Consider the following 17,636-nt stretch of genomic DNA (forward strand, 5'->3'; position numbering starts at 1 on the left):
TAACTCTATACTTAGGATTGCACTATCAGTATTCTACAGCATCATGCTCCAGTCAAATAGTGGTCTTCATGAATCTCCCCTGCAGTTAAGTTTTCTTATTTTATTTAGTAGATTGGAACCCTTTAAAATTGTCTACTCTTTATAGCATGCCAGCTGTATCCTGACTGCAGGATGGGTGGGAGGGCAGTTGCCTTTGACTTGGCTCCATAAGATTTTTAAATATGGCAACTCAACAAGCATAAAAAGCAGCATGACTATAACATTGCTCCTGTGGGGTGGGAGTCTTCATATATCCCTACAACTTCTATTGAAAGGGATTTATTTATTGCCTTGAAAAATCACCTGATCTCTTGATCTGATTAGTGGGCAGGCAGGGGTAAGGTTGCCAACCTCCTTGTGGTGGCTGGAGATCTCCCACTATTAAAACTGATCTCCAGATGACAGAGATCAGTTCACCTGGAGAAAATGGCCACTTTGGAAGGTGGCCTCTATGGCATTATACTCCATCCCCTCATCAAACCCTGCCCTCCTCAGCCTCCGTCCCCAAAAGCTCCAGGTATTCCCAACTCAGAGCTGGCAACCCCATGGGCATCTTGGGCATCTCACTTATGTGGTTTGCAAGACTTCTGCACAGGAATGCCATCAAGGATATATGCAAGTATACTACCTTGAGTACATTGCTGCTATATACATGTCATACCATTGGAGAGTAGCATTTAGGGTTGCCAACCTCCAGGTAGTAGCTGGAGATTTCCTGCTATTACAACTGATTTCCAGCCGGTGGAGATCAGTTCCCGTGGAGAAAATGGACGCTTTGGCAATTGGACTCTATGGCATTGAAGTCCCTCCCCTCCCCAAACCTGCCCTCCTCAGGCTTTGCCCCAAAAACCTCCTGCTGGTGGCAAAGAGGGACCTGGCAACCCTAGTTTATTACGCAGAGGAGTTCAAAAGTGCTTCAAGCAGCTGTTGCCACTGGGACTTCTAGGTGCATTGCTGCTCCAACAACCATGCAAAACTGCATGATCAGGGATATTATATTCCAGTGTACTGTAGCGGTTTGTGTGTTGGACTTGAATCTGCGAGACCCAGGTTCAAATCCCTCCTCTTTTATAGAAGTCAATGGGCTTAAAAGGATATAGCTTTACTTAGGATTGCCCTGCTCGCTGAAGCAAAGTATGTAAGAGACCGATCAGTGCCCAAGTGAAACACCTCCTGGGAATTAGGGTTGCCAGGTCCCTCTTTACCACCGGCAGGAGGTTTTTGGGGCAGAGCCTGAGGAGGGCAGGTTTGGGGAGGGGAGGGACTTCAATGCCATAGAGTCTAATTGCCAAAGCGGCCATTTTTCTCCAGTTGAACTGATCTCCATCAGCTGGAGATCAGTTGTAATAGCAGGAGATCTCCAGCTAGTACCTGGAGGTTGGCAACCCTACTGGGAATTCTCTCAGGTATAAATACGATAGCTAAAACAAGTTACATGTATGGTTTAATCAAAATAAATCTACATGTTGGAAATAAAATTGTGAAGGCAAGATCTAAATTTCAGGATGCTTTAGACAAGGGCTCTACAGCATTTGCTGTTTGTAACATGCCTAGGACATTTCTCACAATGCTTGAATATTAAAGTGCCAAAATAATACTGCACCCTTGGAATTGCTTTGGAAGTCTGCAAATGAGGTCTTGCTTAATATGAGCCTGCTCTTGCAAGTAAATTGCACATTAAACGCAGGAATGGCTTGTTTGAAGTTTCTCTGCTATCAGCAGGGTAAACGCAGAGGGAGAAATGGGAGTTTAAGATAATGCGCTACTCTGTTTTCTTCGCAAAACTTTTTGTTCGCTACGTCTGCTGTTGAACCTTGAGAAATGATTTGCTTTTCACAGGTATAAGAGAGGCTTAAACTCACTCATAAATAAGATAGGAGATTGTTAGTAGGAGAAAGTTGTGGGTTCAGATACCATGCAGGCATTAGCTATAAATAGGATGAGCTATGCAGATAGTGCTTTGAGGTTATAAAGTTCATATCCGTTTTCTGATTAGGCATTGCCAAAGAACAACGGTGAACTTCATTTATGAGAAAATATAACAATCACTGGTCATTGAAATTGTGCAGATATGTGGATTTGAAAATATTTGGGCATTAAAAATATGGTAACTACCCCCAGTTTAACAATTAGTTTCACTTTCATAGTGCATTATGAAAGTGGTAAATTTGCATTATGAGTCCATGCACTTCAGACAAAGAATATGCAAAGAGCTTATTGTAGTGGTCTAGCCAAATACTCTAGTGCCTTAATTGGCAATTATTGTACTTCAAAAAGTTGTCTGCTATCTCTGCTGAAGCCCCTGACGCTTGAAGTATCACAGAATTCTGACAGTTTCCGAGGGTTGGCTGTGTTGGCCAGCAGTAGAATGGCTAGATTCGAGTCCAGATGCAACTTAGAGACGAACAAACTTTCAGGGGATGAGCTTTTGAGAGTCAAAGCTGATGAAGGGAGCTTTGACTCTCAAAAGCTCATACCCCCAAAATCTTGTTAGTCTCTAAGTAGGGTTGCCAGGTCCCCCCTCTCCTCCGGTGGGAGGTTTTTGGGGTGGAGAAGCGGCAAAGATCGTGCACGCATAGCCGCACCAACACGATCACGTCACTTCCAGTTTACACCTGGAAGTGCCGCATCGCAAGGGGCCTGGAAGTCTGAGTGGTAAAAGGCCTGTTGCGATGTGGCATTTCTGGGTGTAAATGCATTGCAAGGGGCCTTTTTTTCCATTCAAACTCCCAATTTTGAGTGGTAAAAGGCCCGTTGTGATGTGGCGCTTGCCCACCAACCCTCAGCTGGTCGGCAGGCAGCCGGGTGGATTAGCGGGGGTTTTGTCCGCCACCCCCGGCCTCTTGGCAACACTATCTCTAAGGTGCCTCTGGACTCACATCCAGAATTCTGACAATGCTTTCTTCAGGAGGGATATCCTTCCTCCAGCTTCTTGAAGCACCTCATTGAGTCCTGATTCTAATCGGTGCTTCTATTTGTGCTTGCAAATGGTTTCTTGGTGTTTAGCATCGTACGGGGCTGCTGGTAGCTGTATTTTATCACTCCAGGATCCGTGCACAAGTACAGCCAGAACCAACAGGATCCATCATATGTAATGGATTTAGAAGAAAGGGTTCATTAACTACTTATCAACAGCGGTGCCATCAGTTTTGAAAATACATAGACCGTGGGTGATTTGTGCACTGCTGCTAGCCGCAGCTTAGCTGTTCAGGGGTTGGCACTGTCACCAGTGACCATCTCCTTATCCTTTGTTGCTGTTCCTTGTGCTGTTCTTTTCCTGTGAACTCACCATCCTCTGGTACTGGCACTCCTCTCAACTGTCCAAGCAGCATTTGAAAACATTACATTTTCTCTCAAACTTTGGAGCCTTCATCTCTGTCTCTCTTGCTTCTTCTCTCCTTTACTTGCTGTGCTCTTCTTTGTCTTCCGTTGTCTCTTTAGAGCAGGGGTCTCCAAACTGACACGGCATGGTGGGTGCAGCAACTAAATGGCTGCCACAAAATGGCTGCCACAGGAGGTGGAACCAGCCATGACGGCCACAGCTTAACTTCAGTAACACAGTGCAGATATTTGTGCTGTTGTGACAGCTGCTGCCAAAGCAATAGCTGCACAACCAATCAAGTCTCCAACAGTCAATCAGAAGCCTTGCTGGGCAAAAACCCTACTTGGCCCCATCCTATTCCTAAAAACACTTGGCGGGCACCAGAAAAGTTGTTGGCGGGCACCATGGTATCCATGGGCACCATATTGGGGACCCCTGCTTTAGACAATAAACCTGTGGCCAGGGCCTGTCTATTTTTACTACGCGTTTCATACTACCCTCAGTTGTCTTGTCATGTTGGTTTTATAGTCTAGCATCTGCTGGATAAATTATGCCCTGTAGGTTAGCCTCCAGGACACCTGTTTGGCCCATGAGTTAAAGAGGACATTGGATTATGGACCACTGGGCTGATCCTGCAGGGCTCTTCTTACATTCTGAAATGCAAATTATTTTAATAGCATAGTTAAGAAACGTGTATGTCTAACCTGGATTTTGCAATACTAAAAAAAAAAAAAACCCTGCTGGGAAAATACCAGTGTAGCATGCTCTCACAAACTGATCCAAGGGTCTCATGTTGAACCCAGTCAGTCTCTTTGGCTCTGAAAGGTAGAGCGGTGGTTAAAGTTAACTCTCTGTACAAGAAGGGTGGACCACTGGCTGTCTATATAACTCCTCAGCTGAGTTTCAGCCACCACTGGTTCAACAACTTTCCATCCCTGCTCTTGCTAGTCCTGGACTGTTCCTTATTCCTGCCATCCAACTCTTATACCAAGGATCTGCCCCCGCCTGATCTCAGCTACCCTCTGGAGTCCCTGTGCCCTTTTTCCTGATTGGCCAGGAACAGAGCTGAACAAAGCCAAATTTCTATTTTCCCTCTTTCATTTGAGTTCATTTTTAGCATTTCCTCAGTGATTGATCTATATTAGTGACATTTCCACATGTGTGGATATAAATCACTAAATGTACATGGATGTTGTGAAGCAGTTGTGTGTGTGTAAAGTGCTGTCAAGTCATAGTGGAATTATTGCGACCCCAGCAAGGGGCTTTCAAGGCAAGTGAGAAGCAGAGGTGGTTTGCCATTGCCTTCCTCTGCAGAGCCTTCCTGGGAAGTCTCCCTTCCAAGTATCAATCCTGCTTAGTTTCTAAAATCTGATGAGATTGAGCTATACCATGCCGTTGGCCCTATAAAGCACTTGCAGTCTTAAAATGAGATGACTCTTGGAGGTTGTCTCCAAAGAAATGAATACAGGTGGAGCAATAATATCAGTGCGGTCTCAAACTATTCTACTTGTACAGGAGAATGGCTCAGGACCTTATATGTCATGCTTGAAATATACTACAACTATACTACAATAACCCAAAGCACAAATCCAATCCCTTCTTGTCAGGAGGTTTTAAACCAATCAATTTCAGCACTTCACTAAGCAGTTATACACATTTGGTATACTGTGATCAGGAAGGGAAATATCAAAGCATAGATTTTTTAGAAAGGAGAGTATGACATTGGGCTTCATTTGAAGTCCTCCAAAGAGATGTCTTCATACAGTGTAACAAAACATTTCCCCTCAGCTGTCACTGCAAATCAGACGAAAGCTTGTTTTTCATAATAGCACTGAAATTAAAATATGTTATGTTGTTTATGGTGACAATTTTTACAACCCCTGGGATATTTTTTTTAAAAAAATAACCTTAGTCAGTAGAGAGAGCTTCCAGACTATTGAACATAGTGCCAATATTTCAGTAAGGATGCGTTTTGGAAACCACTCATGAAGAGTTATATTAATTGATCTCTCACTAGTTTGTGTTGAATTATTTATTTTGCCATTGATACAGAACTGTAACACGAAATGGTATGTTTGATCCCTAATTCATTTCGTACCAGCTGGTGTCAATAAGGTAATCCACAAAACCTTTCCCATTATGACCTCCGCAGAGTCTTCGCGCTGCCACACGTGGGCTTTTGGTGGTGCCTGGCCCTCAATTCGCCCATTTGAGTGCGAGAAGGGCAAGGGCCTTTTCTATCATGGTCCCAACCTGGTGGAATGCTTTGTCTGAGGAGACTCGTGCCCTGTGGGACTTGTCTGTGTTCCTCTGGGCATGTCAGACAGAGTTATTCCACCAGGCATTCCACTTGGAATGGAATCTTGGTGGACTCTACCATCTACAAGACTCTACCATCTACAAGACTCTATCTTGGTGGACTCTACCATCAAAGCTGCTGATTTGTTATGCCAAAAGCATTAGTCTGCTGTGGTTTTATTATTGTTATTGTATTGCTATGTTAGCCACCCCAAACCCCATTTGGGGAGAGGAGGGATTAAAAAAAAAATCTAAATAAATAAATAAAAGGAATAAAGATACTTTACCTTTCAAGGTAAACGAAATTCCCAGCTACTATTTCATCTTCCTAGCTTAGCGATTAAAGATTGGATGGGGGAAATTAAACGTATTTTTGTTACTTTTAAAAACCAAAGTTGTTGAAATTCTTCCTGTGGGATTCTTGAGATGAAGAAACAAGGAGTCAGTGTTGCATAGTTCTTAGAAGGGTGGACTAGGATAGGGGGGGATACCATTAGAACATAAGAAGAGCCATGCTGGATCAGACGAAAGACCCGTTAAGTCCAGCATTCTGTTCCCATAGCTGCTGACCAGCTCTTTGTCTGACTTATTCTTCCTCGTTTCAACAAAGGCAGGCAAGCAGTCAAGGCTACGACTTGTTTGCAGCTGCCGTCACCTCACTCAGCAAATAAGTAGCAATGGGTACATGGAACAGCATCAGAACAATGCAGGCCCTCAAGGGGTCCAATCTTGCTGCTACCACCAGAGACACAGGACAGGTATCAACGTCTGCTGCTATATTGCAGCAGTTCCAAGGTCAGCCATGAACCCTCTAGAAGGCACTTTGGTAGGGTTGCCTACCTCCAGGTACTAGATAGAGATCTCTTGCTGTTATAATTGATCTCCAGCCCATAGAGATCAGTTCACCCGGAGGAATTGGCCGCTTTGGCAATTGGACTCTATGGCATTGAAGTCCCTCCCCAAACCCCACCCTCCTCATGGTCTGCCCCAAAAACCTCTTGCCTATGGCAAAGAGGGACCTGGTAACCCTACACTTTGGCTTTGGCAGCTGCCCAATAATGCCACCTACAGCACCAGCCAAACAATAGTATGGTCATAGGAGGGAGGAAGAGGTTGCCACTCTAACATTCCAAAAGGAATTCTTTTGGGGAAAAGGGCTGCCATTTTAATTTACTCCTTCATTTTGAGGGAATGGGAAAATGCAGTCACCCTGCAACAGGAATACATTGTGGGGGAAAGACATCTGGGATCCACCACAAAGAATGAGTAACAGAAATGATCATGTTGAAGTGCGTATCATGTAGATAATTACATTTCTGACTGTACCAGAATGGTTGTCCCTCACACACGATTGCACGCGTGCCCGAGAAAATGATAAATGTGTACTAGCAGCTTGGTGTCCCTCCAGATTTCCTTGGAATCAGAGAATGTGAGTCTGATGAACTGCTGGGGATTCTGAACTGAGCAGTTCAGAGCTTTCATTAAGCCACATCTAAACCTGTGAATCTTTCCTCAAATAACAGCAAGGCTCAGTGTTGGAGCCCGTGACTGCGGAATACTAATTATTGCTCTCATGCTTCGTTTGTCATTTCTCTTGTATGATTTGCACTAAATGTGCCCCCATGTGGTCACATTTATATTTAAATTTTACCTAAACAAGGTTGACTTTGGATTCTTCTTCTTGACAGGATGAAATATGTGGGGTGGTAGTGGTGGGTAGACACATTTGTTTTTATGGTTTGCTTCTAGCCTGAGGGCAGTTTTATAGCTTGTGATGTTATGGCTTGCATTAATGTTGATGGTTTTTATGTCATTTTAACTATTTTATCATTTTTGAAACCTTGTGAGCTGTCTAGAGAAAGTCTCTGGAGAGGTTGCTTATACATTTTCTAAGTTAATTCACAATTCCCCACCCTAAAATCTAAATTTTACTGATAAATCATCCCTCAAAATCATCAAGGATTTTGATCTTGAGATTTAGAGATGGGTACAGTGCAGAGTTCCCTACAAACTCAAGGTGACTTTTGAATGCCTCAAATAAGTAGATATGGCTGAATCATGGAGGTGTATATATAAACAGGAGTTGTTGATTCAGGATAATAAACCTGAATCAATAGCCCAATTCATCTTCAAATACCCTGGTGGCTACTGGGTTGCCTATTCATCCTGGCAGCAAAATAATTCATTGGTATCTTCCTGGCTGAAAAAAATCAAGTATCATTGTAACCCAAATGCTGTGAGATGAGGATTAAAATATGGCTGGAACCAGTCCAGTCCAGATTGTTTTGTGTCTTTTCCACACATTTCAGATGGGGGTGGTGGTGACTAACCATTCTGTTGGAATAATTGTACAAAGATTAATTAAGTCTTGTTAAAATAAAACTACTTTAAAGAGTTATTTGATTAATTGTAACAATAATAATATCACGCAGCAACATCCGCCCACTTCCTTGAATCTTTATAGCAAGTCTATAAATCAATAAGAAAAGGCCATCCCCTAAATGTCCAACTAAATTTACATTGAATATGGAGGAAAATAAATATAACATGAGTGGCAATTTTTCTAAACATCATTATCAGCAAGATTGTACAATCCCCAGAGGATGAAAAAAAAATACATATTTACAAAAGGGGGGGACTCAAAGTCTTGTGTGGTAGTTGGAAGCCCATCCTCTCTCTGGCCTACAATCTTGTCTCTTCCTGCTCCACCTTACCCCCCCCCATCATCCACTTTCATCCCTGTTGTCTAGCCCATATGAACTTCCATTTTCCTCTCACCTTCCCAGAGTACCCAACTAGCCACTTCCCCCCTTCCACTGCCCATTCCATACCTCCCCCCCTACACCAGTTGTATGATGTTCTGCTTATGCAAATACACAAACATCATAGGTTATGATAGGAAAGAATTTTAACACCCCCCTTTTGATAATTTAGTCTTCTTGGTGATCTAAAAAATCCCTCCTCCTTTTTCACCAAAAATTGAAAATCTGGTTGGATCTTTATCCTCGATAGTCCACACTTCCCATACTTTCCTCATACTCTGAGTAGTACCAACAGCATCTACCTTGTCTTTTAAGTACGAGATACAAGACAAAGTTGTATTTTAAAACAGAAAAGAACAGCTCTAGCAAACGTTAATGGATGTGCTCTTAGAGAGAAAATCATTAGCTTTCTTAGTACAATCAATGCAATTTGGGACACATAAGGTTGGGTGTTGTATGTGTGAGTAATAGCTCTTTATTTACATTTATTCACCTCATTAGCTGGTAGACTTAAAGCAACATCCTTCTCTCCTACAGGTAATTAAATATATGCTTCAATCTTTATGTTCTGAATGCTTTGCACAAAATAAACCTATGGGGCTCTCCAATTAGGCCTTTATTGTACCCCCGTAATGATTTGCCCTCTGTTAAAACGATCCCTTTGAACAGCAGAAGAGTGTTGTTCTGTCTCTTATAGAAACTGACACTCCAATCTGCAGTATCCAGCTCACAGATTAGGGCCAGGTCTTCCTCAAAAGGATATTCTTTGTTGTAACATTGAAGGGTGGCGAGAACATTGTTTTACCTTTGCAAAACTATCGACTAACTTCCAAGGTCTTGCTCGCATTGGGCTAACAAAGGCCCAGTTAATATGAACGTCAGCTGTAATGTGATCATCCGTAGGAGAGCTCGAGATGGTGGCAAATTGTACAAGAGTAGGGATCATGTGGAGATGCTGATTGTATGAACTGGTGCTTCCACGTGGGCACAGAAAGCTGCCCATTGCAGTTTTTTTTTTTCCAGGTGAAATGAAGCCATCCATATGCTTATGGTGTTTTCTGTATTTTGAGGACAGCAAATTTTATTTCTCCTTTTCCTGTAATCCAGATGAGGCGGTGGATGTTCTGAACCTGTTCCTTGAGTAGCTAATAGGATAAAGGGAACATACTATCACTCACATGACCAAAACTTAATTCTCCTCTAGGCAAATCACGTGCACCACCAGAAAGGTGGAGCTACCTCCTCACTTGCTACCTGGGAGCTGCTCATACAACATCTACACTGCCTAATCATGGGTCCTGTATAGACAAAAGCCACATTGTCTGATGCCTATAGTGAAGAAAGGAATGCAAAGAAATCAAGCAGGAAAGCAGGCAGGATCAAATTCAGTGCCAGGGTACCTATCTGTCTGACTCCTGATTACTTTGAATCAAACACACTGCCGAGCTTTCCATCTGTACTTTCCATCTGTCCAAAATGGTAGCTGATTGACTTCCAACCCCTCCTCCTTCAATACACATATTTATTTTAAAGAGCAAGTTTGGATTGCATTTCCATTATGATTTCCTTTCGACTCTGTTATATCAATCACATGCTATAATGAATTTTGAATAAGCTTTTGCTTTGCTGACATTTGGGCTCAGCAATCAGTTCTGAGCTCGGCTGACGCAAGACGTTTCCCCTTCCCATGTACTTAGTGCGATCAGACCAGGAATATTCCCAACATAACCTGTGATAAGTCTTGGAAATCATAGCCTTGTTCCTGTGCACCACAGCTACACTAAGCAAACACTAAATAGGAAGGAAAGGGTTCACTAAAGACCTGTGATAGAACAGAGAGCGCCGACAATTGTCAAACAGCAGCCACAGGCCTGCAATGAAATTCTGAACAAGATAAATGTCATATGGAAATTTTCCAGCTTGCCTAAGGTTGCTATAATTGAGAGAGGGGGAAAGTTTCAAGAAATCAGAAATATGATCTGTTATACACTCCAGATCTCAGGCATGAACATTCATTCGTTAATCATCGTCAACTTTAGTGGATAATTCAATGGTGGATAGATAATGCCAGGGGGAAATGTATACCTATCATTGAAGACAAATCAGTCTGGGTAGAATTTATCCAATGCACGATATCAATTTAAAAGGCGGATATCGTAATGTACCGTATTTTTCGCTCTATAAGACGCACTTTTTTCCTCCTCAAAAGTGAGGGAAAATGTCTGTGCGTCTTATGGAGCGAATGTGCGCACAGAGCCGGCTGGGAGCGCTGGAATGACGCGAGCCAGCTCTGTGCGCCCCGTTCCAGCGTGCCCAGCCGGCTCTGTGCGCCCCGCCCGCCTGCCAGCTGGCCGTCAGGGCGCACAGAGCCGGCTGGGCGCTCTGGGACGACGCAAGCCGGCTCTGTGCGCCCCTCCCGCCTCCCAGCTGGCCGTCGGGGCGGGGAATTCGCTCCATAAGACAAGTTTTTAGAAGAGGAAAACAAGATTTTTTTCTTGTTTCCCTCCTCTAAAAACTAGGTGCGTCTTATGGAGCGGTGCGTCCTATAGAGCGAAAAATATAGTAATTCAGATAATGTTGAAAATGTTAAATTGCAGCATTCACAGCAAATCGGTTTGGGCCAAACACCTTTCTGCCCAAATAGTGGCAAGGGCAGTTTTGCATCCACCCCCCTCAGAGAATTAGAGGGGTTATTTGTTTATTTATTTTGGAACATTTTTAGCACCTCTCCAGGAAACTGCCTGAGGTGGCTAACGAAAGGAACTAGGCATTGAGGCGGGGCTAGGCATTGTTAGTAGGGGCCATAGTTCAGAAGTAGAGCATCTACTTGCAATGCAGAAGGTCCCAAGTTCAATCCCCAGCATTTCTAGTTAAAAGGCTCAGGCAATGGGTGATGTGTAAGACATATACCTGAGGCCCTGGAGAACTTCTGCCAGTCTGTAGACAATGCTGACCTTGATAGACCAATGGTTTGACTCAAAATAAGACGGTTTCATGTGTTCAGCAGGGGAAAGAAATGGCTGTCTCCTGCAATGTGGCTAACAATAGAATGAGAGGCTATTTCATGCCCTCCTGATTTGGCACCCTTCTTTGCTGCACATCACCCGTGGTTCCCTTTCTATGGCTGCAGTGTGGAATTAGCTGGTTGCTTTGGGGACACACAGGATTGGGGCCAAGACTGGAGAGCCTATGTGGTGTTGTGGTTAATTGCGGCTGACTCTAAGCTAGAGAACCGGGTTTTGATTCTCCACTCCTCCACATGAAGCCTGCTGGGTGGCCTTGGGTCAGTCACAGCTCTCTCTGAACTCTCTCAGCCTCACCTACCTCACAAGGTGTCTGTTATGGGGAGGGGAAGGGATTGTGAATGTAAGCCGCTTTGAGACTCCTTAAAAGGGTTGAGTAAAATGTCCAAATCTTCTTCTGCTTCTGTGTGTATCCCTATCTGATTGGCCAGGTTAAGCGACCTTTGTTTTTTTGCCTGCCTCACTTTATTTGGGGTGTGTGTGTGATAGTGGGTTATATAAATTGGCCTGGTTCTGAGGGGCTGGTGAGGCCTTAGCTGGTGTTGGCAGGATTTGTGCAGGCTAGGTGCTTGTTGTTTAATTAGACCACTGATGGCTGCACAGTCCCAGAGGGCTGGTGGTGGTTAATTCCTCAATGATTAATCCTCTGCCCCACATAGTGTGGGGAGATGGACTTGACGGGCAACCTCTCTCTGCAGAAGTTTGGTGCAGGCAAGGAAAAGTAGGCATGGACTCTGGTCATGGCAAGCTTGGATCCAGGGTGGGTTGCCCAAATGCTGGCCCACTCGATGGACAAATGCTATCAAACTCAGTGGGGGGAGAGACAGAGTTAAAAAAGGTAAAAGAAAGGAGGGAGTGGAGGTAAAGCTGGTGGAGGAAGAGCAATAAAATTGGAAAGCTGAAGATGGGGGATATGAACAGAAGAAGATATTGGGGGTGAGTGAAGGGCAGAGGCTACCAGGGTGTAGGGTTGCCAACCTCCAGGTAATAGCAGAAGATCTCCTGCTATTACAACTGATCTCCAGCCAATAGAGATCAGTTCACCTGGAGAAAATGGTGGCTTTGGCAATTGAACTCTATGGAATTTAAGTTCCTCCCCTCCCAAACCCCAAACCCCAAAAATCTCCTGCCGATAGCGAAGAGGGACCTGGCAACCCTACCAGGGGGAGAAACAGAGGAAGGTGAGAAGTTTTAATTTATTAGTTTTGTTTAGATTTTGGACAATCTAACAGAAAAAATATATTACAAACGAATGAATAAAATGTAAACCAAAGCAAGCATGAATAATGAAAGATTCTTTCACAGCAAGTTCAAAGGTTCATTAAAAACAACATGTTCATTTAAAAAAAATTAAGTCCAGTTAAATTACTCCAAAGACCAGGGACATTTATATTGGAATTTATGGCTTCATATTAACACTGGTCATTAGTCACATTAATACTTAACCAAGTATTCATGTAAATTAAAGGCATGCATATAGACACTGAAATTACCTGCCGGAGTGCAATTCACGGTTGGTAGACTGGATTTGGTTTAGTAATTTGGAAACTGCGCAGGTCTGATCTAATGTCTCTTTTTCCTACTATGCAAATATTGGGAAAGGAAGACAGCAGCTACAGGAAACAACCAGCAGCTACTGAAATATCAAGTTAGTTAAAAAATGGCAAGCAATTTGAAGAAAGAACACTGATATGACATTTTGCTTCATAGTCCATTGCATTCTGTCTGTGACTAAACAATTTAGTTTTATTTTCTCTATTAGAATTTTTACCACATTCATACCATTTTCTTCCAATTTCTATTTCTTTTTAATTCCTTCATCTACTGTGACTCGTTAGGTGTCTGTAGCTACAGTTTGTGCAGTCATTACCACCATCTGAACATGCAGTTCAAGTATGGACAATGTTTCTTAGGACCCACAGTACTGGGCTTCCTAAATTGCTTCAGACTGTCAATTTGTTGCAGAATTTGCAATAATAAAAAATTGTCTGCCTTCCATTTTTGATGGGGTTCGACTGACCCTTACTGAGTCTGTTAAGAGCCTAGTGGTTAGACTGGATCCAGCATTGCTTCTGGAGAAGCAAGTTAATGCAGCTGCAAAGAATGCTTCTTTCCAACTCAGTCTAGCCTGCACGATGGCCCCCTACTTTGACATGGCTGATCTGGCCACCTAGATCAATACCATGATAACATTGAGACGCACGCTACATAGGTAGCGCACACTACCTATGTAACACATGCTACATAGGTATCCTTTTGAAGTCAACTCAGAGACTCCAGCTAGTGCAGAATGCCACCACTTCATTATTAGCAGGAGCTAGGCAGTACATGGGTATTACTCCAAAGAGGCTTAAATTGATCACAAATAGCCCAGCTGTTCAACAAATATTTGGCTCCCTGCTCACAACTGGCAGGCAAAATATGAGCCAAATGTTGGGAATTCGCACATGTGTTGTGGCAACAGGATCCCCACTTTAAACAATGGGAACCAAACTTAATGTAATAACAATAAAGAATGTGTGGCAACAAAAACAAAACGGCATTTTTGAAAAAGAAAATGAATCAAAGGTAAAAACAAACACACATATCTTGGAAACTGAAGAAGTAGCATTCTTGAGGTACTGTTGAAGTCTGCTACTGGGATTAGACTTCCTTTGTGATGTTCTAGTTTACTACATGCAGAAAGGGTGTTGTTTTTTTTTAATGAGGAGAAGCATTATGAGAATAAGCTCCACCTCCAAAGTACAAAGTGGCAGGGTCCAGAGTTCTATCTGCGCACATAACAGTCCAATAGCGTTTTTCTAAGATCATGATGATCTTTCCTTTTTTCAATGCTTGGTGGGTCTTAAAGTTGCATTTTTGGATCTGTTTTTGTTTCTTTCCCCCCCTCATTCAAGCAAATAAGTCTAATTGTTGATTGATGAAAGGACAAAAGGAATATTGTGTTGTGCTATTGTTGCTTCATCTACTCAACTTTCTGAACCAACATCTGCAGTCAAGATTCCATTTATGAGAATTATCTACTTGTCATTGTTCCTTTCAGAGCTTTGTCAGGATGGTGATGGGCATGCTGATAATTAGCTATGCCTGCTTTCACGATATAATTATTGTATCTGACGATGTGAGTTCTGAAAAATCTTGATAATACAACTGCAATTTTGATAAACTTACCCCACCCAAAAATCTACATGTACATAAGAAAAGCCATGCTGGATCAGACCAAGGTCCATCAAGTCCAGCAGTCGGTTCACACAGTGGCCAACCAGGAGCCTCTAGGAAGCCCACAAACAAGACAACTACAGCAGCATTGTCCTGCCTGTGTTCCACAGCACCTAATATAATAGGCATGCTCCTCTGAGATGGTAGAAAATAGGTATGCATCATGAATAGGTATGCATCACTTGAAATTAATGCCCTATGATTGAATTTCCCAGTATACTTCCCCTAAAAGTTATGGTTTTTCTCTAAAAGTTATGGATTTATTGATAAATATCATAAAAATAATGAATATTTTGGGTTGATGTTCACGTACAGCTATGTAGGTAATTTATTGATTCCATTCGATTGTGTGGACTACTAGCACCTAGTCCAGAGCCGAGGCAAGGCCTCATACCACAAAACTTATCAATTTTCTTCAAAGTCACGGATATTAATTTTTGCCACAGAGCTCCATTTTGGGACACAGATTATTCCCTCTCTGGTTTTTCAAGTCACTTCAATGGATTGAAACGTCTTTTAACTTGTTAGCATAACTTTCCTTTTATACTTTCAAAAGAAGAAAGTTCTTGAAACGATGTGAGTGTGTGTGTGTGTGGGGAGGTTCCTTCAGTGCATAATACCTGGAGGAATTAAAACGTATCTGAGTCTGGAGTGTTTAAAATTCATGCATTAAAATAAGTAAGAACTGACAAAGTGGAAAATCCAAATGTGATGCATAAAATGGCTAGAATACCTGTTACCTATCGTTTAGTTAGTGGATGCAGTTTTTTACATTTATATAACTGGACCTAATCCTAACTGTTCCTTTGACTCAATAAAAGAAGCCACGGCTCTCAGTTTGCAAGACCTGAGCAAGAATGTGTTAGAGAATAGAGATCTTTAATTCACAGGGTCACCAAAAGTCGGAAGTGACTGGACAACACACATGTGTGAGGTGGGGGGTAGAGTTGCCAGCTCCACGTTGGAAAACTCCTGGAGATTTGGGGGTGGAGGACAGGGACCTCTATGGGGTACAATTCTTATAACCCGAAGTCCACCCTTCGAAGCATCAATTTTCTCTAGAGGAACATGTCTGTAGTCTGGAGATGAGCTGTAATTCTGGGGGATCCCCAGGTCCCACCTGGAAGCTGGCATCCCTAAATGGAATCATCTGTATCACAGAGGGGTATGAATGGCTACCATTCACTGAAATAATCATGAGAAAGTACCTTGAATATATCTATGGGATGTGAAAATAAAGTGGAAATAAATAAGAGGCAGAGTGGAAACCCTGCTTGTTAGAATTTCAGAGTAGGGTATACTTCAAATGTTAGGGCTACTGTAGATACAGATTTGGAGAAATCAGATCTATAATGTAAGATCCAATTATCCTGGCTGTGCTTTACAAAGTGACTCAAAACTGTTGCATTTGTCCACATCTTTCTGTTTACTGAGAATGGATTCATAGAAATATTTGTCCCTGTACCATTACTGTTAAGTCCACCCTATTGCTTCTGCCTGTCTTCGTGCTTTTGCAATGCTAATTTGGTGCAGTTTATTAAATCAAAGTGAATTTCTTCTAGATCAATGTATTCCTATGAGCCTTTGATAATTAGAATAATTACTTTCCCCAATTTCTGCTTGCTTGTGCTCTTTGAGAGGATTTGTCTGCACAAAGAGGGAATAAGTAAAGAAATAAATTTCTCCTCACAATGCAATTTTACTTTCCCACAACTGTTGAGCTTCTACTTATGCTGTGCTCCCATTCTTAGCCGTGAGATTTGGCAGTTTATTTTTTTAATTTATTTATCATTCTTATAACCCGCTCTACCCCAGCACGCTGGGCTCAGAGCGGCTCACATAAACCACAAAAATACAATAAAACTATAAAATCACATAAAACGATAGGTTAAAACAGCCCTAACAGATTAAAATCACATTTCTAAATGGCACATAGAGTTGTGATATAAAGCCACAGTATGGACCTGCAGGCAGTTCATACAATATATAGCCTGCACTGAAATAGTATTCGGTAGCGGCGGGTAAATTAGGGAGGCCAGCGTTACAGTAAAGCCGTAGCTGACCTCAACTGTAGGCCTGGTGGAACAGTTCTGTTTTACAGACCCTGCAGAACTCCATAAGGTCCCACCGGGCCCTGGTCTCACTAGAAAGACTATTCCATCAAGTGGGGGCCAGGGCAGAAAAGGCCCTGGCCTTGGTCGAGGCTAGCTGGACACTCCTCAGGCCGGGGACCACCAGTAAATTGGTATTAGATGACCTTAACCTTCTCTGGGGAACATGCCAGAAGAGGTGGTCCCGCGGATACAAGGGTCCCAGACCGTGCAAGTCTTAAAGGTCATAACCAGCACCTTAACCTGATCCAGTATTCCAGCTGGAGCCAGTGCAGATGATAGAGCCCTGGCTTATTATGTGCCCACAGCGGGGTCCCCATAAGGAGCTTCGCCGCAGCATAGGGCAGCCCTATATAGAGCGAGTTAGAGTAAGTTGGTGACAGCCGTTGAAATGAGGACCTACTGACAGGGCCTGTGTGGTAGGGTCGCCAACTTCCAGGTAATAGCTGGAGATCTCCTGTTATTACAACTGATCTCCAGCCGATAGAGATCAGTTCCCCTGGAGAAAATGGCCACTTTGGCAATTGGACTCTATGGCATTGAAGTCCCTCCCCAAACCCCGCCCTCCTCAGGCTCCGCCCCCAAAATCTCCCGCCGGCAGCGAAGAGGGACTTGGCAACCCTACTGTGTGGCTATGTGACTGTGGGCATATTTACATTACAGACTTACAACTAGTTGAATATTATGTCCTTCACAAGAACTATGGGGATTGTGGTCCATGAGAGGTGACTGGGGGTTTCTCTTATTACCTCACCAAGCGACAACTCCCAGGCAGGGAAGCCATGATCGTTAAACTGCCGTAAACTGGCATGTGCTTCTGGTTTCACACTGCTTTTCCGTCTCCTTTTTCTGTTTGCTGTAT

At 43.0% G+C, this 17,636-nt stretch overlaps 1 protein-coding gene across 1 annotated transcript in view; it reads left to right on the top strand.

The window, feature by feature from the left end:
• The window catches only part of CCSER1 (coiled-coil serine rich protein 1), a 716,622-nt gene that overhangs the window by 581,324 nt on the left and 117,662 nt on the right, over window positions 1-17,636 (top strand). Inside the window, exon 11 of the mRNA XM_056855392.1 lies at window positions 171-186. Coding sequence (XP_056711370.1) covers window positions 171-186 — 16 coding nt within the window. The remainder of the gene's footprint in view (window positions 1-170; window positions 187-17,636) is intronic.

Source organism: Euleptes europaea, chromosome 9 (assembly GCF_029931775.1).
Source record: "Euleptes europaea isolate rEulEur1 chromosome 9, rEulEur1.hap1, whole genome shotgun sequence".
NCBI lineage: Eukaryota > Metazoa > Chordata > Lepidosauria > Squamata > Sphaerodactylidae > Euleptes > Euleptes europaea.